The following is a 25,539-nucleotide window of genomic DNA, read 5'->3' on the forward strand; positions in this document are numbered from 1 at the left end:
GGAGAATGGAGTTTCAAAGGGGAAAGTGGGGGGAGGGAGGGTATTACCATGGGATATTTTTTATAATCATGTTGTTAATACAAATTTGGAAAAAAAATTACACACACACACACACACACACACACACACGTACGTACATGAACTGAAGAGATGGCTCAGCAGTTAAAGCCACATGTTTGCAAAGCCAGACAGCCTTGGTTAGTTTCTCTAGTACCTACATAAAGCCAGATGCACAAAGTAGGGCATGTGTCTTGCAGTGGCAAGAGGCCCTAGCACACTCATTCTCATTTTCTCTCATTCTGCTTGCAAATAAATAAAATGTGTACATGTGCACACATGTGTGTATATGTTTATCAATTTCTGGGTTTCAATTTGTTCCATGGATCTATGCATCTACTCCTTACACTTCCTTGATAATTAAAGATACAAAGTAAGCACTCATGCAAGTAGTGATTTCTCCCATTGTGTGTGTGTGTGTATGATGTTACGTGTGGGTGTGCTAGCATGCATGTGGAGGTCAGATGACAACTTCAGGGGTCAGTACTTACTGCTGTATTTGCTGAGCTAACTGATGCATAAGCTTCTGGGAACTTGTCTTGTCCCCACTTCCTATCTTTCTGCAGGAGGGCTGGGATTACAGATGCTTGACACTCGACACTCGCTTTTATGTGGATTCTGGGGCTTCAAATTTGGGTCATCATATTTGCACAGCAAGCGCTTTTACCAGCTGAGCCATCTCCACAGCTAGGCCAAATGAGCCAAGAGGTACAATAGTCGCATGTCTGTTTATTGGGGAAACCAACCGCTCTCTAAATGGACTGGAAGTCTGTTCCAAGGGAGGAAATACATGCCTGATACTGAAAACCTATGACAGGGGAAGTCATGAGCCCTAGGAGTGTTATGTCTGCTGCTATTTGCCTAAATGTATATATTATGCTCACCAAACTGACAGGTAAGTACTTCTTGTAATGTTCATACCCATATATTAATGCTACTGTCACTTTTGGTTAGAGAAACTTTTCAGATAACAGGGACCTTGGGATGACTCAGAAGGCACCATAATGCTGAGGAGAAGTGACAGAGGAATGCTCAAGACTGAAACATCTCTACCATACCTGCCAAGGCTCAGGGTCCATTGTGGAAGAGGTGGCAGAAAGGATGTAAGAGCCAAAAGAAAGCTAGGACTCCTTGCAATGTAGTCTTTAAGACACAAAATGGCCCAAGTATCTATTATCTCACAGTGACTGACACTACTTACACAAGACCATCATAACAGGAGGAAAAGATGATAACATCAAAAATAAAAGAGAGGGCTGGAGAGATGGCTTAGTGGCTAAATGCTTGCCTCTGAAGCCTAAAGATCCTAGTTCGAGGCCCACGTAAGCCAGATGCATAAAGTAGCACATGCACCTGGAGTTTGTTTGCAGTGCTGGAGGCCCTTGCGTGCTCATTCTCTCTCTTTCTCTCTCCCTCTCTCTCTCTCTCTCTCTCTCTCTCTCTCTCTGCCTCTTTCTCTCTGTCTTGTCACTCTCAAATAAATCAATTAAAATAAACAAAATAAAATAAAATAAAAGAGACTAATTGAGAGGAGCAGAGAATACGGGAATGTAGGGGGAGGGAATTACCATTAGTGTCTATGATTATGGGAGTTGTCAATAAAAAAAAATTGGACTGGAAATTTTGTTTGTTTGTTTGTTTGTTTGTTTTGAGGTAGGGTCTCACTCTAGCCCAAGCTGACCTGGAATTCACTATGTAGTCTCAGGGTGGCCTCGAACTCACAGCGATCCTCCTACCTCTGCCTCCCAAGTGCTGGGATTAAAGGCGTGTACCACCACGCCCGGCTCAGGAAAAAAAATGTTTTTAAATCAAACAATCCACTCTAAAAATGGGGTAGAGAACTGAATAGGGATTTCTCAGAGGAAGAAATAGAAATGGCTTACACACATTTAAGAAAATGTTCAACATGCCTAACCATTAGGGAAATGCAACTTAAAACAACTATGAGATTCTACCTTACTACAGTAAGGATGGCAATCATTTAAAAAAATCTAACAACGACAAATGTTGGCGAGGATGTGATGAAAAGGGGAACCCTCATCCACTGTTGGTGGGGGGTAAACTTGTGTAACCACTATGGAAATCAATATGGAGAGTCCTGAAAAGGATGAAAATAGAGCTACCAACCGAACCAGTTATTCCCTTACTGGGCATTTATCCTAAATGCTCCATGCATCACTATAGAGATATTTGCTCAACCATGTTTATAGCTGCTCAACTCATTATAGCTAAGAACTAGAATCCACCCAGATGCCCATCACTGGATGAATGGATAAAGAATTCTACTCAGCAGTAAGAAAAAAATGATACAATGAAATCTGTAGAAAAATGGACAGACTTGGAACAGATCATATGCAGCAAACTCACATGATCACAGAAAGACAAACACCGCATGGTCTCACTTATCCGTGTTCCTAACCTGGACTTGGGTGGAGTTGCTGTCATACCTGATAGGCAACTCAAGGCCCAGACAATAGGGATGGAAGGGTTTGGAGGGATGGGAAGGTGGGGCGGGGGGGGGGGGGGACACAAACACAAATTAAATCCAAAATGAGCTGATACCATAGAAACCTTTCTCCTTGGAGACAGACTAAAAGATATAACCCTTAACAGGAGTAAGGAGGCAGCACCTGAAAAGTGGGGCCCCGATGAGGGTGGGATGAAGCCTAAGCTTAAAAGAAAAGTTTTTTTCTGTCTCTGGCCTGTAACTCCCAGCACCAGAAATTGGTTGCTACCCACACTGAGCTGTTGATCAGAGAGACCTACGAGGTCTCCAATCAAAACAGCTTTCTGTCAAAGCACTTGATTACCCACCTGAGGTAAACGCTAACACCCTATTGCTAAAGACACCATATGCTGCCAACATACAGCATGAAGAGACCTGGCTTGAATCCAAAAGAAAGCCAGTCCCCAGACAGCCTGTCTAGTGCTGGAAAGTGCTACATGAGCTCTGGGGGAAAGTGGCCAACAATGGTCTGAGCAACCAGAGGTCTAAGCTACTTAGAAGCAAACACCCTGACAAGATGTACACACCAGTGCAATAGTGGCACACAGCCTTGTTGGGTAACCAATAGTTTTCTGATTGCCTAAGAGATCCACTCAGTGTAAGGGAACCCATATCTAGAATTGGGAACCAGGTCAGAATCCTATGGAGACAAAGATTATGCTTTCCACTGTCAAGTTCTCACTAGTCTTTAACTAAAAGAGAAGTTACATACATCAGATTCTCCCTAAATTAATAATGCTTATCCCATTTAAACTATACTAACTTCACTTTCCACTGGAGAATCTGTTCCTCTTTTTCAAAAGATATTGAAACCTGAGGAGATAAACTACTCCTCGCACTTCAGCTTAGCCTCAGCTGAATCCACGGAGGAAGGGGGAGATGAGCAAGAGTGCTGCTTCCATGCTGAACCTGATAATCAGTGCCAGGGTGAAGGAGACAGACCCTGAGGATACTCAACACCCACCAAAGCAGAGATCCAGAGGCTCCTAAGAGCTCATCACTGAAGTAGACTTAAAACTCATGCAACACAGCTCAGAGAATTTTGCTGAAGAGGGGGTGGAAAGATTTTAAGAGCCACAGGTTGAGACATCATGTCCAGAGGCATTCCCTCCCCTCAAAAATAACGTGACTGCTACAACACATAAACCACAACTCCATGGAGAATACCTACAACCCCACTTAGGAAGGTCCCCAATGGAATGGGGGTAGGGATGAGGTAAAGAGGGTACATGATGCGTCCATATGAAATATGTTGTGAATAATAATAGTAATAATAATAAAGAAAAAAATTGGTTTGAGGGAAAGAAATGGTTTGAGTCATTAAATTTATAGGAAACAACTTTAAAACTATTATTATTTAACAATGTTACAATTTTTATTAAAAGGATATTGCCAACAAATAGCACTTAGTTTGTCAACTATAAATATGTTTAAAGTATAAATTAAGATTTATAAGAAAGTTCCAGCCATAGTGGTACATGTCCTTTGTCCCAGCATTCAAGAGGCTAGTAGCAAGATTATCATGAGCAAGTTCTTGGGAGACTGAAGGAGGACTGACAAGTTCAAGGTTAAATGGACTACAGAGGAAGACTGTATCTTAAAACTCTGGGATAGCTGGGCATGGAGACTCATGCCTATAATCTCTACCACACTGGGAAACTTTGGGTTTTTGAGACAGTCTTACTATGCATACTAGAACAATCTGGAACTTGTGAGGTTCTTGCCTCAGATGTCTGAGTACCAGGTATTAAAGGCATGTGTCATCATGCCTGCTTACTCACTGTTTTGGGAAACTGTCAGGGAAGTAAATGAAGATGTCAGAAGGAAAAATGACAATAATCTAAAAGAAATTTTAGGTGCCCACAGTTCATATTTCAGTCTTTAGTCTCAATACCAAGTACTAACCTTAGAAGCAAGCTTTATACAAGATCCTTTATATACTTTTTTGTGACTTAAATAAATTAATTAAAATTCTTGATATTGGAAGATTCAAAACAGCAGCAGTAACAACAAAACTCTTCTACTCCAGCAAATATTTTGTTGTTATTTTGAGACAGGGTCTTGCTATATAACCCATGCTCATCTTGAACACATGATCCTCTTGCCTCGGCCTCCTAAATGCTGTCATTACAAGCATGTAACACTATACCTGGCCTAAAATGTTTTTACTTTTTTTCTTTCAAGGTAGGATCTCACTCTAGCCCAGATCAACCTGGAATTCACTATGTAATCTCAGGTTGGCCTCGAACTCACAGTGATCATCCTACCTCAGCCTCCCAAGTGCTGAGATTAAAGGCATGCACCACCATGCCCAGCCTAAAACGTTTTTAAAAAATCATGATTATATGCTGATCAAATTGAAAAATAAATCTCTACATGAAGTAAAGTTAAACAAATATTTATTTTACAAAATGGAAGATATCTTGCTAAATATTATAAATACATCAGGGAAAACAAAATACTAAGGATTCTTAGACAAAATCAACAGAATGAACTAATTACAATTTTTGAGAATAATCAATTTGGTACCTTTCATGGCCTCTTCAAAAGAGCAAGGTCTTGCAGGACTAGATATTTCCTTCTTCACATTTACACTCAAAGCACCAGCTGCTGCTGGAAAAAAAAAAACATATTTATTAAAACGTATTCATTTATTCATACTGGCAAAATATGTATTTTTTTTAACATGCCAGGGCCTCCTGCCGCTAGAAACAAACTCCAGATGCATGTTCCACTTTGTGCATCTGGCTTTACATGGGTACTGGGCAATCAAACCCAGGTCATCAGGCTTTGTAAGCAAGTGCCTTTAACCAATGAGCCATTTCTCCAGACCTTAAATACAATTTTATCTGAGAGAGTGAGAGACACAGATAGAAAGAGGAGGAGAAAGAGAGAGAATGGGAACACCAGGGTCTCTTACCACTGCAATTAAATTCCAGACTCAAGTGCCACCTTATGCATCTGGCTTTACATGGGTATTGAGGAATAGAACCTGGGTCCTTTGACTTTGCAGGCAAACACCTTAACTGCTAAGCCATCTCTCCAGCCCTTAAAATTCTTTAAATTTGAAGATTTTCTTACAAAGCGTTTTTTAAAATTTTAAGTTGTGGTAATTACTCATAAGCAGCAGTCTATTCTCTAAAATTCACTCATCTTCAACTGGGTACAGGACATATGAGAACCTATCAAAACACAAAATTTTAAGAATCTTTCTTGCAATTCTATACCTGTTGGTAATAGCAGACAAGGAGAAGACTGATAACTAGAATATCAGACACTTAAACTTTATCAACTAGAGGCATATCTACTAGTGCATAGAGCTCAGCTATGAGCCCTCAACCATAGAGGAAACTGCCTTCTCAAAACAAATCTGAAGTTGAAAAGTCGCCAGCAGAGCACAGGCAACCACCAGAAGAGGGGATTTGAATTTTGAAATTGAGAGACTTCCGATGCCCATAACCTTCCTCCCTTGTCCTGCTACAGTACACAAGAGGAAATAATGGCTCCCTGGCACAACAGAAACAGGAATGTACCAGATTGCAACAACTGCAATGAGAGCCTCAATCACTGAAGTTTCTTTCTGAAATGAGCAAAACTGTCCAGATCGAGTGACTGTGTGTGCTCAGTCCTAAGCAAGACATCTACATCACCGTCTCCAAGGCTCAGCAAACCTCACAGGAGAGGGGGCAGAAAGACTGTAAGAGCAGAAAGATAGGGAGGAGGGTTGTGGAATGCTCTGTTCGGAATAAGACATGCCTGTTACACTCATGAGCTCACAGCGGCTGTAGTTTTCTGTACAAGACTGAGCCTATTAAGAGTTTGTAATGGATGGGGGAAGGACTCATAAGACCCTACACTTCCTAGAGTAGCTAATGGCAGCAGAGTTGCTACAGGGGCCATGTTATTCAGAGGTGTAGTCACTGGTAATTTGCTCTTACTCCAGGAAATAACCACCGTGTATCCATGCTCATGCAAACAATCCTAATTTAACTCAGTGGGTCAAAAAAAAAGTTATGAATTTAGGATGGGGATTAATTGAGAAGTAGTGATTTAGTGGGGGAAGGAGAGAGAGAGGTGGTTAACTGAGAGGGATAAAATCAAATTACATTAAAACATGCATGAAAGTGTCAAAAATTAAACTGAATAAAAAATATGTTTAAGGCACTAGCCTGCAAACCTAACAACCCAAGTTTGATCTCCCAGTACCTGCGTAAAGTCAGATGCACAAAGTGGTGCATGCATCGGGAGTGCATTTGCAATGGATGGAGGCTCTGGCAGGCCCATTCTCTCTGTCTCATGTTGTCTGAAATTTGCCTCATATTGGAATGAATTGAACCAATAGTAATCATAGCAGAAACCAAGCCATGGACAATAAAATATGCCAAGGGTTTTCATTTCCAGAATGTTCTTGCTGAATTTTTTTTGTTTTGTTTTCTTTTTTCTTTTTTTGGCAACCAGCTGAGCAAAGTTAAATAGCACTTTTTTTTTTTTTTTTTGCTAAATATTTTCTTAACTTGAAACATTTCAGTTGTTCTTATTGCTGCTCTGCTTTCTTAAAATTCTATTTAAAACCTTCACCCTTGATCGGTAATTTTGATTTTATAATATGTGGTGGTTTGATTCAGGTGTTCCCCATAAACTGATGTGTTCTGACTACTATGTCCCCAGCTGGTGGCAATTTGGGAATTGGAACCTCCTGGTAGCACTGTATTGTTGGGGCAGGCTTATGGGTGGTATAGCCAGCTTCTCCTTGCCTATGTTTAGCACACTCTCCTGTTGCTGTTGTCCATCTTGTGTTGGGCAGGAAGTGATGTCCACCCTCTGCTCATGCCATTACTTGCCCCTGCTATCATGGTGTTTCCCCTTGAGTATGTAAGTCAAAATAAACCCTATCCTTCCACAAACTGCTCTTGGTTGAGTGTTTGCTGCCAGCAACATTAACCTAACTGCAACATCTTTCATCACTCTACACTTCTCTCTTCCTTGTATCACAAAGCACCCTAGGGCCAGTGGATAGTTCTGTGGTCAAGCACGTACTTAACATGAAATATAAGACCCTGGGACTAATTCCAACACTCTCAGGCAAGAAAATCCATTAAAATGACCAAGCTCAGGCTGCAGAGATGGCAAGGCACTTGCCTGCAAAGCCAAATGACCTAGGTTCAATTCCCTAGGACCCATGGAAACCAGATGCACAAGGTGGGGCATGTGTCTTAAGTTTGTTTCTAGTGGCTAGAGGCCCTAATGCACCCATTCTGTCTTTCTCTCTCCCTCCCCCTCCCCCACTCAAATTTAAAAAAAAATAGCATAGTATTTGGTGGCTTTTAAAGAAATACTAGCCATCTTCAAATCATTTTGTTTTTTGGTAGATGGGACTTAACTACATTTTTTCAAAAAACTAGAAATTATTCATTTTGGTTCAGAATTTTTCATTTTGACATACCTGGGTCTGGAGTGTAAGTAAATGGCTGAACATCATGAGATCTTCCGGCATTGGTCACAACATATATTCCCACTGATACAGGCAAAGTTATATGTTGGTCATGATACGGGGGAACTTTCACAATAAGATGGTTCTAATTAAAGAAAAGTACAAGTGTCAGAATAAAAAGCAATATTTAAAATTTAAAAATATGAATTTCTTATTAACTGTAAAGTTTTAAAAGTCTGATTTTAAAAATGCATTTTGCTTAATAAAATTAAAAAAAGTTTGAGGACAGGGTCTTATGTTGAAGCTCAGGCTGGCCTTGAAGATCTTCCTGCTGTAGACTTCCTAGAGCTAGAAGTACAGGTATTCGTCACTACATCCAATACAACAAAATGTATTATTTAAAGCTGAGGTTGATGGGCACCAGGTCATCAATCATGACACTTCTTTTAAGGTAAAACCCAAACATTTTCTTAAAGCTTACAAGTTGTTGCTGTCAACTGGATCTCATTCTCCATCTCCCCATGGCTTCTGTTGCCCCCACTTGCAACCAAGATAGGGTCTCACTCTAGACCAGGTTGACCTGGAACTCACTCTGTAGTCCCAAGCTAGCTTCACATTCACTGAAATCCTCCTACCTCTGCCTCCCAGGTGCTGGAATTAAAGGCATGTGCCATCACTCCTGGTTAAGTCCATTCTTTTAATTACTAAACTCAATTTTTACCTTATGTCACCTCCTTTGAGAAGCCTTCCCTGACATAAAGTAGTACTCCTCCCAACATAACAGCACCTTTTACTACCTGAACTTGCTGATTGTTTTTTTTCTCTCTCTACAGCTACAAGCTTCAAGGATCTAGGCTTTGTCAATCACTCTACTAAGAAGCATACCATGCACTCAAATGTTTTCTGAATAAGAATAAATTATGAGGAAAAAATACACCTACTGAGAGCAAAGAAAGTTATCATAAACTCTGCACAACCTCAATTGTGATTTTTTGTTTTGTTTTGTTTTGTTTTTTGAGGTAGGGTCTCACTCTAGCCCAGGCTGACCTGGAATTCACTATGTAGTCCCAGGGTGGCCTTCAACTCACAGTGACCCTCCTGCCTCAGCCTCCCGAGTGCTGGGATTAAAGGCATGTGCCACTACTCCTGGCTTTCAATCATGTTTTATTTGCCTCCTTCCCTTCCTTCCTTTCTTTCCTATTTTATTTACTTGGGAGAGAGAATATGGGTGTGCCAGGGCCTCTAGCCACTGAAAACAAACTCCAGACACATGTGCTATCTTGTACATATGGCTTATGTGGGTCCTGGGGAATCAAACCTGGGTCCTTTGGTTTGCAGACAAGCACCTTAACTGCTAAACCATCTCTCCAGCCTTCCTTCCTTCCTTCCTTCCTTCCTTCCTTCCTTCCTTCCTTCCTTCCTTCCTTCCTTCCTCCCTCCCTCCCTCCCTCCCTCCCTCCCTCCCTCCCTCCCTCCCTCTCTCTTCTCTCTTTCTTTCTTCAAGGTAGGGTCTCACTCTAGTCCAGGCTGACCTGGAACTTACTGTGTAGTCTCAGGGTGGCCTCGAGCTCACAGCAATCCTCCTACCTGTGCCTCCTGAGTGCTGGGATTAAAGGTGTGCACTCTTTATTTTTTAAGAAGAAAGTTTATTTTAAAGAAAGGATTAAAAACAAAAACAGAGATAGCAGATTCCTCAATGAAGAAGGGATTCTAGAGCTGGAAAATCCAGTCTCAGTAGAAACTGGACTTTTATTGAATAGGGAAAGCCCACCTATCCAGAGTCTATGATTAGTCAGTTTAAATGAAGGAGAAAGCGCTGGTTGGTCAATAATGTATCCAGTACTGGGCAAGTCCCAAAAGGTCTGCCAAGAAAGCTGACTTACTGGAAATTTCACCCAGCCCAGGAAAAAGTAGAAAGTAGGGTCATCCCCTTTGCCATCTTAGGTTAGAATATAATCACCTACCAAGGGCCCTTTTTCCCTGTCTGCCTAGCCAAGGAAACCATCTAGAACCTATAGCTTTTCAATCCCCCTCCCTTAGATTAGTTTGAGGTAAGACTTCACATAGCCAAGGAGAACCTTGAATTCCTGATCTTCCTAATTCTACCTCCCCAGTGTTGAGTTTGTAGTTGTGTGCCACTCTGGCTTGTTCGTATGTTTTTTTTTTTAAATACATTTTAATTTATTTATTGATTGATTTGAGAGAGAGATGGAAGGAGAAAAGGAAGGAAGAAAGGAAGGGGTACACCAGGGTCCCCAACCACTGCAAACGAACTTCAGATGCATGAGCAACCATGATCATCTGGCTTTAGGTGAGTACTGGGTTATCGAACCTGGGTCCTTAGGCTTTGCAGGCAAACACCTTAGCCACTAACCCATCTCTCCAGCTCTGGATTTTTTTGTTTTTGAGACATGATCTTACTCTGTAGTCCAGGCTGGCCTAAAACTCACTATGTAACTCCTGCTGGCCTCAAACTTGTGCCAATCCTCCTGCCTCAACCTCCCAAGTGCTAGGATTATAGGTGTGAGCCACCATGCTCAGGGTGAAAAACCTCAATGTGAGATGCAGTTCATAGCACATTTGACTAATTCCTAACCATCTAATTCTCATTTAATGTCAAGTAGGGTTCTGTTTATTCAAATTCTAGTAAACCCAATATTTGTAGTCCGAAGACTAACAGATGCATGCTTGGAAAACAGGCTACTGTGCATAAATGCTTCACTGGTACTTACTAAAGAGGTCTGTATTTCTTAGAAAATAATGTGAACTATGTTTCAATCCCCCCCCACCTTCCTGCTAGATTACAGTAACAAAAACTAATAGTTATACTTTTGATTTTTTTTTTTTTTTTCTGTTTTGTTTTTGAGGCAGGGTCTCAGTCTAACTCAGGCTGACCCAGAATTCACTTTATAACTCCAGGCTGGCCTCAAACTCATGTCAATCCACCTACCTTTGCCTTCCAAGTATTGGGTTTAAAGGCATGCTCCATCATGCCCAGCAAGTTATACTTTTTGTTGTTGTTGTTTATTTTTTTGTTTTGCTTTGTTTTGTTTTCCGAGGTAGGGTCTCACTCTAGCTCAGGCTGACCTGGAATTCACTATTTAGTCTCCGTGTGGCCCCGAACTCACAGTGATCCTCCTACCTCTGCCTCCCAAGTGCTGGGATCATTACACTTTTTACCAACGATCTGATACGTAAGAAGCCAAAGCTGACAACGGAGGGTAAAGTGGGCCTGGTAACATTTTTAATTTAGCTATAGTTGTTTCACTCATTTGAATAGAACATGGGATGAATGAGGTTTCAAATGAGAACAAATTGGGCCAAGTTTAAAAATACACCAGCAATGACAGCTTGTTTTGTACCCTCACTTTACCCTAGTGTTTAAGTACTACAACTACACAGAAGCAATCTACCTAGAGTTAAGGAGATGGTCCAATGAGTGGGTTATGAACTACTATTTCTTCATTCTTGAATTATCTGGCAAACTACAATAGAAATTATACTTTTTTAAATTTTTTGTTTATTTTTATTTATTTATTTGAGAGTGACAGGCAGAGAGAGAGAGAGAGAGAGAGAGAGAGAGAATGGGCACGCCAGGGCTTCCAGCCACTGCAAACGAACTCCAGACGCGTGCGCCCCCTTGTGCATCTGGCTAATGTGGGTCCTGGGGAATCGAGCCTCGAACTGGGGTCCTTAGGCTTCACAGGCAAGCGCTTAACCGCTAAGCCATCTCTCCGGCCCGAAATTATTCTTTCCAAATTAATTAACTAAATTAATTAATTTGCAAATAGAGAGAGAGAAAGAAAGAGAGAGAGAATGGGTGCACCTGGGCATCCAGCTACTGCAAACGAACTCCAGACACATGTGCCACATTGCGCATCTGGCTTAAAGTAGGTATAGGGACTTGAACTCAGGTCATTAGGCTTTGCAGGCAAACACGTTAACCACTAAGCCATCTCTCCAGTCCTCAAAAACTTTTTATCCAAGTGTGGTGGTACATGTCTCAGTGCTAGAGAGACAGAGGTAGGAGGATCACTGACAGTTTCAGATCAGCCTGAGCCAGAGTGAGGCCCTACCTTGAAAAAACAAAAACAAACAAGCAAACAAATAAAAAATGTGTTTTAAACACTACTCTTACAAATAAGGAACAATTAATTACCTATCACTGAGCTAGGAATATAATATATACAAAAATATAGAAATGGAGAAGAAATAATGTTCCCTGGGGTTAAAAAAATGTCTAAATTTTAAAAAAATATTTTTATTTGAGACAGAGATAAAGAGGCAGATAGGGAGGGAGCGGGAGAGAGAGAGAGAGAGACAGAATAGGCACACCAGGGCCTCTAGCTACTGCAAACGAACTCCAGACACATGCACTAACATGTGCATCTGGCTTACTAGAGAATCAAACCTAGGTCCTTAGGGTTCACAGGCAAGCCCTTTAAACTGCTAAGCCATCTCTCCAGCCCAAAAGTGTATGAATTTTAATTTCTTCTTTCTGTGGGTGGCTAAACATATGTGGGCAGGAACTGAACCCAGACCAACAGACTTTGCAAGCAAGCACCTTTAAACACTGAGTCATCTCCCCAGTTTCCATCCCTCGTTTTTTGAGGCAAAGTCTAATTCTAAGATAAGCTGATCTGAAACCCACTCTGTAACCCAGGCTGTCCTCAAAGTCACAAAGATCACAAACTCAAAATTTCAGCTTCCCAAGTGCTGAGATTATAGGTGTAAACTTTCCTGTGAATTTTTAAAAATTATTTTAAATTTATTTATGAGAGAGAGAGGAAGGAAGGAAGGAAGGAAAGAAGGAAGGAAGGGAGGGAGGGAGGGAAGGAGGGAGGGAGGGAGGGAGGGAAGGGAAGGGAAGGATGGGGGGAAGGAGGAATGGAGGGAGAGAAAGAGAGGTGCAGATATAGAGAGAAACAAAGAATGGGCCCACTAGGGCATCTAGCCACTGCAAACAAACTCCAGACACATGTGCTACCTTGTGCATCTGGCTTGTGTGTTTACTGGAGAATCAAACCTGGGTCCTTAGGCAAGTGCTTTAACTGCTAAGCCCTCTCCAGCCCTCCTATGACTTTTTTAAAAAAAAAATTTTTATTTATTATATTTTGCAAGGAGAGAGAGGAGAGACAGAAAGAGAGAGAGCATGTGAATGAATATGAATGTGGCAGTGCCTCTTGCCACTACAAAAGAACTATAGACACACACTGCCACTTTGTGCATCTGGCACTGGAGAATGGAACCTAGGTTGCCAGACTTTGCAAGCAAGTGCCTTTAATCACTGAGCCATCTCAGCAGCCCCAGTTTGTTTCTGGTTTTTGTTTTGCTTTTTTTAAAGCAGAGTCTCTCTGTAGCCCAAGCTGACCTAGACAGAACTCACTCTGCAGCCAAAGCTGGTCTTGGAATTCATGGCTTCCCAAGTGCTAGGATTAAAGGCATATACCACTACCCCTGGCTCTATGAGATAATTATTTTTAAATGAATGTATGTATGTATGTATGTATGTATGTATGTGGGTGGGTGACAGAGAGAGGGAGAGGGAGAGGGAGAGGAAGAGGAAGAGGAAGAGGAAGAGGAAGAGGAAGAGGAAGAGGAAGAGGAAGGGAGGGGGAAGAAAGGCTTGCTTTCTCAATGTCCTCCAACCCCAGTCTCTCAAATACTTGGGTAACTGCTGTGACCTACCATGTGTAGTTAGTTCCTCAAGTGTCTGTTTAATTGTTCTTACATATTTTGCTGATTTTCTTTTCTGAAACCACTTTTAAGAATTATCTTTATGGGCTGGAGAGATGACTTAGCAGTTAAGTGCTTGCCTGTGAAGCCTAAGGACCCCGGTTCGAGGCTTGATTCCCCAGGACCCACATTAGCCAGATGCACAAGGGGGCACACACATCTGGAATTCGTCTGCAGTGGCTGGAGGCCCTGGCGTGCACCCCCCCCCCCCCGCCTCTTTCTCTGTCTGTCGCTCTCAAGTAAATAAATAAAAATAAACCAAAAAAATTTAAAAAAAGAATTATCTTTATGCTGGGCGTGGTGGCACATGTCTTTAATCACAGCATTTGGAGGCAGAGGTGGGAGGATCGCTGCGAGTTCGAGGCCACCCTGAGACTGCATAATTAATTCCAGGAGAGCCTCAGCTAGAGTGAGACCCTACCTCGAAAAACCAAAAAAAAAAAAAAAAAAAGAATTATCTTTACCTGGTTGGAGTCTATCTTCCTCAAAGATAGTCTTTCCTACATATGTATGTACATACAACCCATTTTTTGTTTTTTGTTTTTAACATTTTATTTATTTATTTACTTGAGATAGAGATAGAGAGAGAGAGAGAGAGAGAGAGAGAAAATGGGCATGCCAGGACTCTAGCCACTGCAAATGAACTCCAGACATATATGCCACCTTGTGCATCTGACTTATGTGGGACCTGGAGAACTGAACCTGGGTCCTTAGGCTTCGCAGACATACACCTTAACTGCTAAGCCATCTCTCCAGCCCTGTTGTTGTTTTGAGGTAGGGTTTCACTCTAGCCCAGGCTATTCTAGAACTCTTTATATACTCCCAAGCTGGCCTTGAAGTCACAGTGGTCCTCCTACCTCTGCCTCCAAAATGCTCAGATCAAAGGCATGCACCACCATGCCTGGTTTATATGCACAACTAAGGTTATCAACAATTCATTAAAAGTTGTTAAAAGGGGCTGGAGAGATGGCTCAGCTTTGCCTACAAAGCCTGAGACTTGCATAGTGAGTTCCAGGTAAGCATGGGATAGAACAAGACTCTACCTCGAAAAACCAAAAAGTTTAGTGACCATGCACCTATTCTTTCCAGCCTTCATGAATCTCATTATCAATACAACAGAAAAAATTAAAATGCCCAATGAACTGATTTAGGGTTATAACTGAATGGCTATTACACACAAGAATATCTGCAACTTAAAAATGAACTTTCTTTTTATTTCAATACAGTTCCTTGCCACAAATATTAACATTTCAAATATTTTTCTTATTTAATATGATCACTGGGATCAATTCTCTAGGATACTAGTTTTGATTCTTTTTTAAAAAAATATTTTATTTATTTGCAAGCGGGGATGGGAGAGAACAGGCATGCCAGGGTCTCTAGTTGCTGCAAATGAACTCTAGATACATGCACCACCTTGTGCTTCTGGCCCTAAGTGAGTGTTGGGGAGTTGAACTCAGGCCATTAGGTTTTGCAGACAAACACCTTAGTAGCTGAGTCATCTTTTCAGCCTCGATTCTATTTTAACAAAATCCTTCCCAGGAAGGCACACATACACCCAGTCTCTGAAAAAGTCAAAAATACAAAAACGAACAAATTCAAGGGTTTGAGTGTTGTCACAGCAGTTAAAGTGCTTACTTGTAAAGCCTGATGACCTGATTCGATTCTCTAGTACCCATGTAAAGCCAGTGATGCACCAAGTAGTACATGTATCTGGAGTTTATTTGTACTGGCAAGAGGCCCTGGTGTACTCATTTTCTTTCCCTCTCCTTGCAAATAAACAACTTAAAAAATTTTTTTTATTTATTTTACTTATTTTGAGAGCGGGGGGGGGGGGTGGCAGGCAGACAGAATGGGCATGGCAGGGTCTTCAGCCACTGCAAATGAACTCCAGATGTATGCACCACCGTGTGCATCTGGCTTATGTGGGTCCTGGGAAATCAAATCTGGGTCCTTTGGCTTTGCAGCAAAGTGCCTTAACCACAAAGCCCTCTTTCCAGTCCAAAAACGTTTTTAAATAAGTGAACAAAAAACCACATTAACAGAGTATACTGATTTACATGTGCTTGCAAAAAACCAAAAACAACAACAAAAAACATCTTGAGGATCTTTAGATAGAGCCATCAAATAAAGATGTCATTTCCTTACATGTGCCATTTTTATGATTATTCTTTTGTTTTTTTATTTTTGTTTTTTGAGATAGGGTCTTTCTCTAGCTCAAGCAGAGCTGGAATTCACTAGGTGGTCTCAGGCTGGCCTTGAAATCACAGTGATCCTCCTACCTCTGCCTCCCAAGTGCTGGGATTAAAGGAGTATGCCATCACACCCAGTTATGATTATTCTTTTTTCTAATTTTTTGTGTTTGTTTATTTTTATTTATTTATTTGAAAGTGACAGACGGTGGGGGGAAGAGAATGGGCGCGCCAGGGCCTCCAGCCACTGCAAATGAACTCTAGATTCATGCGCCCTGTTGTGTATCTGGCTTACGTGGGTCCTGGGGAATCAAGCCTCAAACCGGGGTCCTTAGGCTTCACAGGCAAGTGCTTAACCACTAAGCCACCTCTCCAGCCCTGATTATTCTTTTAAAATCTATTATTTAATCTAGCATAACTGCCCTGGGAAAAATGTTTTTAAAATGTAACTGCCCATGCCTCAAAGGGAAATAATAAAGATAAGTAAAGAATAGACAGCTGGGGGCTGGAGCAAAGGCTTAGCAGTTAGGGTACTTACCAGCAAAGCCAAAGGACCCAGGTTTGATTCCCCAGAGCCCACGTAAAGCCTGAGCACAAGGTGGCACATGCGTCTGGAGTTCGTTTGCAGTAGCTAGAGGCCTTGGTATGCCCATTCTCTTCTGTCGCTTTCTCTCTCTCATAAATAAATAAATAATTTTTAAAAATAAAAGAAAATCTTTTAAAGGGGCTGGAGAGATAGATCAGCAATTAAGGCACTTACCTGCAAAGCTTAAGGACCTAGGTTTGATTCCCCAGTACCCACATAAAGCCAGATACACATGGTGGCACATGCATCTGCAGTTTGTACACAATGGGTAGAAGCCCTGGTGCTTCCATTCTCTCCCCACCCCCATAATAAATAAGTAATTACATTTTTTAATTTTTAAATTTAATTTAATTTTGTTTTTTGAGGTAGAGTCTTGCTCTAGCTCAGGCTGACTTGGAATTCACGATGTAGCCTCAGGGTGGCCTCAAATTCATGGCAATCCACCTACCTCTCCTGGGATTAAAGGTGTGCACCACCATGCCCAGCTATTTTTTGTTTGAGGGAGGGAGGGAGAAAAGAGGGGAGGGCAGAGATAATGGGCATGCCAGGGTCTCCAGATACTACAAATGAACTCCAGCCCAAATAAAATATTTTTAAAAAAAAGGAATAGGCAGGGCTGGAGAGATGGTTTTGCAGTTTAGGCATTTGCCTGCGAAGCCGATGGACTTGGGTTCAATTTCCCAGGACCCACGTAAGTGAGATGCATAAGATGGCACATGTGGTAGTTCCTCTGCAGTGGTTTAAAGCCCTGGCATGCTCATTCTTTCTCTCTTTCAAATAAATAAAATTTAAAAATATTTTTAAAATATACAGGTGGATGTAAGGAAAGAGGGGAAGAAACTAGCAGAGACTAAAAGAAGGTAAAGAGAGAGGGATGGAAGAGGAGGAAGAAGGGACAGGGTATCATGTTAATCTAACCAATATGTCAAAAAGCAAAACATGTTCATGGCACATAAGAATATTCTATGAAGTATTTGTTTCTTTCAGTCAATAATGAAACTGTGGATATATAAGAACCTGGTTAAAATTTGAGGAAAGGAAATCAGAATTCTTTCCCTCAGTGGTAGTAAAATGAACTGTAAGTTTTCCATGGGACTGACTCTATTAGGTGCTTGGCATTGTAAGCACTGGACTTGTTCCTAACCTTCAACAATACTACAACCACAACAGTAGTATCCTCTACAGGAAACCACTGTTGGTCCACAAAGAATAAAAAACAGTTGATAAAGTTATAGAAGAAATAAAATGTCAAAATTATAAGGAGTCTCAAATACTGTGAAAGATTATACCATAAATTAGAAAATTGGGGCACCAAGGTGGGCTGGGGAAATGGTTCAGTGCACAAACATGAGGACCTTAGCTCAAATCCCAAACAATGATGTAAAAAAGTCTGACATACTGGCAGCACCTGTTAATCCCAGGCACTGGAGAGAGAAGAGACAGGAGAATCCCTGGGGCTTATTGATCACCTAGACAAACTGTAAACTCTAGGTTCAATTCCAAACCTTGACTCAAAAAAATAGTGTATACTGGGCTAGGGGTGGCTTACTGATTAAAACGTTTACCTGCAAAACCAAAGGATCCTGGTTCAATACTCCAGGATCTATATAAATAAATAAATATGTATGTATGTATGTATATATGAATATATTTTGTTATTATTGTTGTTTGTTTTTGTTTTATTCAAGGTAGTCTTACTCTATCTCAGGCTGACCTGGATTTCACTATGGAGTCTAAGGGTGGCCTCGAACTCACGGCAATCCTCCTATCTCTGCATTTTGAGGGCTGAGATTAAAAGCGTGTACCACCATGCTGGGCTAAAATATATTTTTTAAAAAATAGAGTAAACCGGGTGTGGTGGCACATTGAGACTACAGACTACATAGGGAATGTGAATTCCATGTCAGCCTGAGCTAGAGCAAGACCCTGACTCAAAAAGAAAAGAAAAGAAAAAGAAAGGGCATATACTCTAAAAAGAAGAAAACAAAATAAGGTACATAGCCAGGTGTGGTGGTGCATGCAGTTAATCCCAAGCACTTGGGAGGCAGAGGTAGGAAGATCACTGTGAGTTTGAGGCCAGCCTGGGACAACAGAGTAAGTTCCAGATCAGCCTGGGTTAGAGTGAGACTCTACCTAAAAAAAAAAAAAAAAAAAAAAGGTAAAGAGTAAAATGATTAAGACCCCAATGCCAACCTGTGACCTTCATTTGCATGTGGACTCACACACACACATATGAACATGCAAATATGTACTACACACATTGAAAAAAGTGACTTGTCTTTCTTTGATAACACAGATTACCAGTGACAAAACAGATACTAGAAATTCAGCTAAAACTAATCTGGCAACGACTTTCTAGGTAATACTGCTCAGCAATGTGACAAAATAAATACTGTCCCACTAGGTGTTTTTCATGGCATGCAGTAGTATAGGACTAAATACTAAGAAGGTCTGAGTCCACAAGAACAAGAAAAGCTTTGCCTTAGGGACCCTATCATACCTTCCTTTACATGTTTCTTCCTATAGCTGCTTCAGACTTTTGTCCTTTTTGCAATAACCAAATTGTAACTTTCCATATAAACAGTTTTCAGATTTCTGTGAATTCTATCAAGTATGAAATTTAAATGGGAAAACCTAAATTTGAAGCTACCTGTTCAACATGATGGGAAGCTCAGAACTTGAGGCTGGGTGAAGTGAAGGTGGTTTTGTGCTCTTAGCTTTGAGTTTGGCAATGCATTGGCTAAAATAAGATGCTGTTGGGCTGGAGAGATGGCTTAGTGGTACAATCCCTTTACACAAATACAAACACAAATAAATAAATAAATAATTTAGGAGCTGGGGAAATGCCTCAGCAGTTAAAGGTGCCATGCAGGGTTTGATTACCCAGGCCGGACACAGAGACACATGTCAAAAGTGATACAAGCTGGATTTGGTAGGGCACACCTTTAATCTGAGCACTCAGGTGGCAGATGTAGGAGGACCACTGTGAGTTTGAGGCCAGCCTAGGACTACAGAATGAGTTCCAGATCAGCCAGGGTTACAGCAAGACCTACAATGAAAAAACAAAAAGTGGTGCAAGCATGTGGCATTTGTTTGCAATGGCAGGAAATGCTGGTGCACATGTGCACACAAATAAACTTATTTTTTAAAACTTTAAATACATAAATTATAAAAACTCTAAACAAATTACAAGTATTTTGGATAATTTGACTACAAGTTGTTTTTTATTATTTTTACTTTTTGAGACAAGCGTCTCATGTAGCCCAAGATGGCTTCAAATTATTTATTTTATTTATTTCATTAGACAGAGAGAGAAAGAGGCAGATGAGAGAGAGTGAGAAAGAATGAGAATGGGCACATCAGGGCCTTCAGCCACTGCAAACAAACACCAGACACATGTGCCACCTTGTGCATCTGGCTTACACGGGTATTAGGGATTCGAACCTGGGTCCTTTGGCTTTGCAGGCAAGTGCCTTAATGGCCAAGTCTTCTCTCCAGCCTGGCTTAAAATTATTTATGTTGCAAAGGATGACCCTGAACTTCCAATCCACGTACCTCTACCTCCCAAGTGCTGGGATCTCCCCAGTTTTGTGATTACATATGTGCACTACCATACCTAGTTTATATGGTACTGGGGACCAAACCCACGGTTTCATTCATGCCAGGTAAATACCAACTGAGCTACATCCGTTCTTGCCTATTCTATATGTTTGTTTCCTTTTATGTGCTACTATTCCCCATCTTCCCTCCCCCCCATTTTAGAGGCTGAATCTATGCAATTATTACTGTCAGCTCCACATACTACATTTGTGTCTTTGCATATTTTACTCTAACAAGTAGCTTGTCCTCTTCCCTATCACCTCCACTTTACATACTACTTGTGTCTGCGTGTGCCTTCTATCTAACTTGTGTATAAATCTAGCCTTTTCCCAACAGTCTCAATTTTCTGTGGGTTTGATCCAATTTCTTATACATATGAATTTTTTTTTTTTATTCTGGGGGATAAGTGTTACTAAGTAGCCCAGACTGGCTTTGAACTTGCAATCCTTCTGCTTCTCCCTCCTGAGTGCTGGGATTTACAGGCCTGTGTTATTGCATCCAGCTATTTTGTACACTTTTTGTTGTTGTTGTTGAGTCAGAGTCTCACTCTAGCTCAGGCTGACCTGGAACTTACTCAGTAGCTCCAAGCTGGCCTCAAATTCACAGGGACCCGTCTACCTCAGCCTCCCAAGCACTCAGATTAAAGGCGTGCACCATGTATTCTCGTCTTTCATAAGTGTGACAAGTGCTTCTAAATGCAAGAATATAACTTTAACAAAATAAAGTACCTGACACGTAAATAATGATTCCCTTTGATTTAACTGCATAGGAGGTTATTATCATATCCAAATTCTCAGAGAAAATAAACATTAGAAATGTTTTGTGTATTAACAATGGTAAATTTGTTAATACTTTTTTGTTTTGAGGTGAGGGCTGAGACAGGGTGTCATGTATCCAGAATACCCTAGAACTATAAATTAGCCAAGGATGATCTTGAACTCCAAATCCTTACCTCCCAAGTAATGGGATTATAGGCATATGCTACCACACCCAGGTTTAACATTTATTATTATTATTTTTTTTGTTCTTTCAAGGTTAGGTCTCACTCTAGCTCAGGCTGACCTGGAATTCACTCTATAGTCTCAGGGTGGCCTTGAACTCACAGCAATCCTCCTACCTCTGCCTCCCAAGTGCTGCAATTAAAGGTATGTGCCACCACGCCCAGCAACTTTAACTTTTGATAATAGAAAACTGGTTATTTCTGGCATCAGAAAACTAATTTTATTCTAGTAAAGAAACTTTAATTTATATCAAAACTATATGATGAAACAATCCATTCAAGAAAATTACAGAACTAAGATGCTTATAACCAAATTATAAAAAGGATTAAATAATACCTGATGAAATAATTCCATGTCAATCTCAGCTTCTGATTTCCAAGAGTTTTCATCTGATAGAAATAAAAACATGATAGTAAATTCTTGAACTTTTTTTTACTCTATTGCTATTACAATATTTTTATATGAAATGAAACTTGAAGCAATGTCTACACAACTAATATCTGTACTTACCAGAAACATTTTCTTGGAAAATAACTTTAGTTCCTTTCAGAAAGTTCTTGCCAATTAAGAATACTTCTTCCTCTCCTTTCACTGAGCAGCTATGTAAGCTTTTCTTTAGTATCTCTGGTACTCCTGCTGGCTGAGCTGTGGGTACACATGAGCATTCCATTAAAAGGAACACCAGCACTTAATTTTTACTTAAATCAACTTGCAATTACCAATCCAGTCTTATGAGTTTTTTTTACTGACCATGAACTTAACTTCCTTTATTCTATAACTTAACGTTTACCATAATAGAGAGCAGAAAAAAAAATACAAAAAAAGTTTTATACTGATTTTTTAAAATATTTTTTTGTTTATTTTTATTTATGAGCAACAGACAGAAAAAGAGGCAGATAGAGAGAGGGAGAGAGAGAGAGAGAGAGAGAATGGGCACGCCAGGGCCTCTAGCCACTGCAAATGAACTCCAGACGCTTGCGCCCCCTTGTGCATCTGTCTTACGTGGATCCTGGGGAATCGAGCCGCGAACAGGGGTCCTTAGGTTTCATAAGCAAGTACTTAACCACTAAGCCATCTCTCCAGCCCCTTTATGCTGATTTTTAACCCTTGTAAGATTTTATAGGGATACATAAATGTCAAAGTTAAAGGTTTTAGTTTATTATATTATTTTAGTTTTCTTATTACATGAATAGTAGCAGTTTGAAAATATGAAGTTGGTACTGGAGAGATGGCTCAGCAATTAAAGGCATTTATTTACAAATCCTGACAATTCAGGTTCAATTCCCCAGTGCCCACATAAAGCCAGATGCACAAAGGGGTATATGTGTCTGGAGTGCACTTGCAATTTTATTTATTTTAAAAATATTTTTATTAATTTGCAAGCAAAAACACACATACATACACACAGAAAGACAGAGAGAGGGAGGGGAGAGGGAGAGAGGGAGGGAAGGGGTAGGAAGAGAAGGATAGAGAACAGAGTGATAATATAGGTATGCCAGGGATAACCTCTAAGACACTGCAAACAAACACCAGATGCACATGCCACTTTGTGAATCTGGCTTTATGTAGGAACTGGGGAATTGAACTCTGGTCATTAAATTTTGAAGGCAAGCACCTCAGCTATCTCTCCAGACCCACATGCAATTTTAAAAGAAAAACAAAGGAGCAAATGAAAAGCAACTGAAGAAAATATAAAGTTGTTCATGATTTTATTTTTATTTTTTTGGGGAAAGAAGGGGTTTGATGTTACTAAGGATTAAACCTAGGGCTTTGCAAATGAGGCTGACCTGGCCTCAAACTCACAGTGATCCTCCTACTTCTGCTTCTGGAGTGTTAGGATTAAAGGCATGTGCCACTACACCCAGTTCTTCATTTTTTTTTTAATTTTAAAAAATTATTTATTTATCATTTACTTACTAGCAGAGAGAGAGGGAGGGAAGATGAGAATGAATGAGAATTGGATGTACCATGGCTTCTTGCCACTGCAAACAAACTCCAGATGCATGCACCATTTTGTGCATCTGGCTTTACATAGGTACTGGGATATTGAACCCAGGCTGTCAGGCTTTATAAGCAAGTACCTTCAACTACTGAGCCATTTCTCCAGCCCTCAAATTACTTTTAAATTATATAAAAATATATATTTTTTAAATTTTTATTTAGTTGAGAGCAACAGAGAGAGAATGGGCATGCCAGGGCCTCCAGCCACTGCAAATGAACTCCAGACCTGTGTGCCCCCTTGTGTATCTGGCTAACGTGGGTCTTGGGGAATCGAGCCTCGAACCAGGGTCCTTAGGCTTCACAGGCAAGTGCTTAACCGCTAAGCCATCTCTCCAGCCACATATTATATAAAAATATATTTTTAAAGATAAATTTGCCAGGCATGGTGGCGCATTCCTTTAATCCCAGCACTCAGGAGGCAGAGGTAGGAGGATCACTGTGAGTTCAAGGCCACCCTGAGACTACAGAGTGAATTCCAGGTCAGCCTGGGCTAGAGTGAGACCCTACCTCAAAAAAAAAAAAAAAAAAAAAAAAGGTAAATTAGGACTGGAGAGATGGTGTACCAGTTAAGATGCTTGCCTGCAAAGCCTCCAGATCCCACATTAGCCAGGTGCACAAAGGTAAGGCAGGAGCAAGGTCACACATGCCACTAGGTGGCACAAGCGTCTGGAGTTCAATTGCAGTGGCTCAGGCACTGGCGGGCCAATTCTCTCTCATTCATTCATTCATTCATTCTCTCTCTCTCTGCCTCTCACTCTCTCCAAAATAAAAATTTTAAAAAAATTTAAGAAAAATTAGTATATGATGGTGACATGAAACCACAAAATGATAAAAGCACATTCTGTGTACTTTGTAGGGATTACTTGTTTTTCCCAGTCTAGTCTTGGATTCCTGAACTCAAGTAGTCTTCTCAAGTAGCGGAGGCCATCGTGCTGGGCCCTTAAATAAAGCTTTTTAAAATATTTCAGGTTTTGAGTTATCACAATCAAGTGTGTGTGTGTAAAAACACCTAAAACTTACAGATGTCTGGAAGACTGACAGAAAAAATAAACTCTTATTTATATATTACTGTAAGTACATATATGTATCATTATATACTTAGTATCTTCATATTTTCTTACTTACTACATAAAATGGGAGAAGAGGGTGTTTGCAATGTCAAAGTGGATCCATCCTTCCTTGTGATATTAACTCGAAAAACCAATCTGGCACGAGTGCTTTTTTTCTTGGAACCAGCAATTCCTATTCTGGCTTCAACATCAGCATTCCTCAGCTTCAATATTCCTACACAGTCCACCCTAACACAGAACAAAATATACCAGTTAATACCTTGTTATAAACAGTACAGCATTCTTAACCAAACAAGTTTTCTCTAAAAAAAAAAAAAAATCCTGCCTTTTCACTAATTCTTTGGATATAGAATATAGTTGTAAGGTTCCAAACTCAAAAAGTACAGAGGATAAATGCTAAACATTCATTCTTCCTGTCTTGTCAATACTATGTTTACAGAAAATAAAAGAATGAAATTACATTTTAAAATCTGAACAAATGAAATGGCTTAAAAGAGGTATTTCTATTTTTTAAAACTAGACTTTCTTTTAGCAGCTAATTCAGATATTAAAATAGGTCATACTTTAAAAAAATCAGTAACTATGCTCAAAAATAGATCATATAGGAATTTATTATTATAATTTAATGTAATTTATTATACAGAATGTTATAGAAGAAAATTTAATAATATGGTAAAATAGTCATATCAACTGAGAAGCAAATTACAAAACAATGGACACACACTGTTAATTTCAATTTTGTCCAAAATAAAACTCTGAAGAAAAACATTTAAAAAGTAGTTCCTCATTGCAAAAGAGGGGACAGAAAGATTGCAAGAGTCACAGAGTATGTAAGACCAACACAAAGCACAATTCCTCCCCACATCCCACTGAGACTGACTGAGGCCTTTATGACCCCACAGTGAATACCAAAACCCCACTAAGGAGGGCCCCAAGGGAACCAGAAGCAGGGGTGAGGGGATAAAAGAATATAACCTGTTACAATATATATAATAAAATTTTAAGAAGTTAGGCTAGAGACATGGCTTACCAGTTAAGGCACATGCCTGGAAGCCTAAGGACCCAGGTTTGATTCTCCAGGTCCCATGTAAACCAGATGCACATGGTGGTACATGTGTCTGGAGTTCATTTGCAGTGGCTGGAGGAGGCCCTGGTACACCCATCTCCCCCCACCGCCCATCTCTAATAAAAAAATAAATAAATACATCTTAAAATTTTTAAAAGTGGTTCCTTCTGCAAAGTCAAGTTTAAATGGCCTATTTTAGGTTTTATTTGTGACAGGTGGTCATATAGCCCAGGCTGGACTTGTACTCTGTAGGTGAGGGTAGCTTTGAAATCCTGCACCTCTTACTTGCACCT

The 25,539-nt window shown here is 40.4% G+C and overlaps 1 protein-coding gene across 8 annotated transcripts in view; it reads right to left on the reverse strand.

Annotated features, from left to right (window-relative positions):
- Nucleotides 1-25,539, reverse strand: part of Nfat5 (nuclear factor of activated T cells 5) — a 139,460-nt gene that overhangs the window by 20,843 nt on the left and 93,078 nt on the right. For 6 of the 8 annotated variants that reach the window (XM_004661652.2, XM_045146766.1, XM_045146748.1 and 3 more), the window contains 5 exons: nt 24,236-24,408; nt 21,620-21,754; nt 21,446-21,498; nt 8,007-8,139; nt 5,093-5,176 (listed from right to left, as the gene is read on the reverse strand). In XM_004661652.2, the coding sequence (XP_004661709.1) occupies nt 5,093-5,176; nt 8,007-8,139; nt 21,446-21,498; nt 21,620-21,754; nt 24,236-24,408 (578 nt within the window). The remainder of the gene's footprint in view (nt 1-5,092; nt 5,177-8,006; nt 8,140-21,445; nt 21,499-21,619; nt 21,755-24,235; nt 24,409-25,539) is intronic. The other 2 variants (XM_045146745.1, XM_045146784.1) reach the window with 1 other exon arrangement.

Source organism: Jaculus jaculus, chromosome 1 (assembly GCF_020740685.1).
Source record: "Jaculus jaculus isolate mJacJac1 chromosome 1, mJacJac1.mat.Y.cur, whole genome shotgun sequence".
In the NCBI taxonomy this organism is placed as follows: Eukaryota; Metazoa; Chordata; class Mammalia; order Rodentia; family Dipodidae; genus Jaculus; species Jaculus jaculus.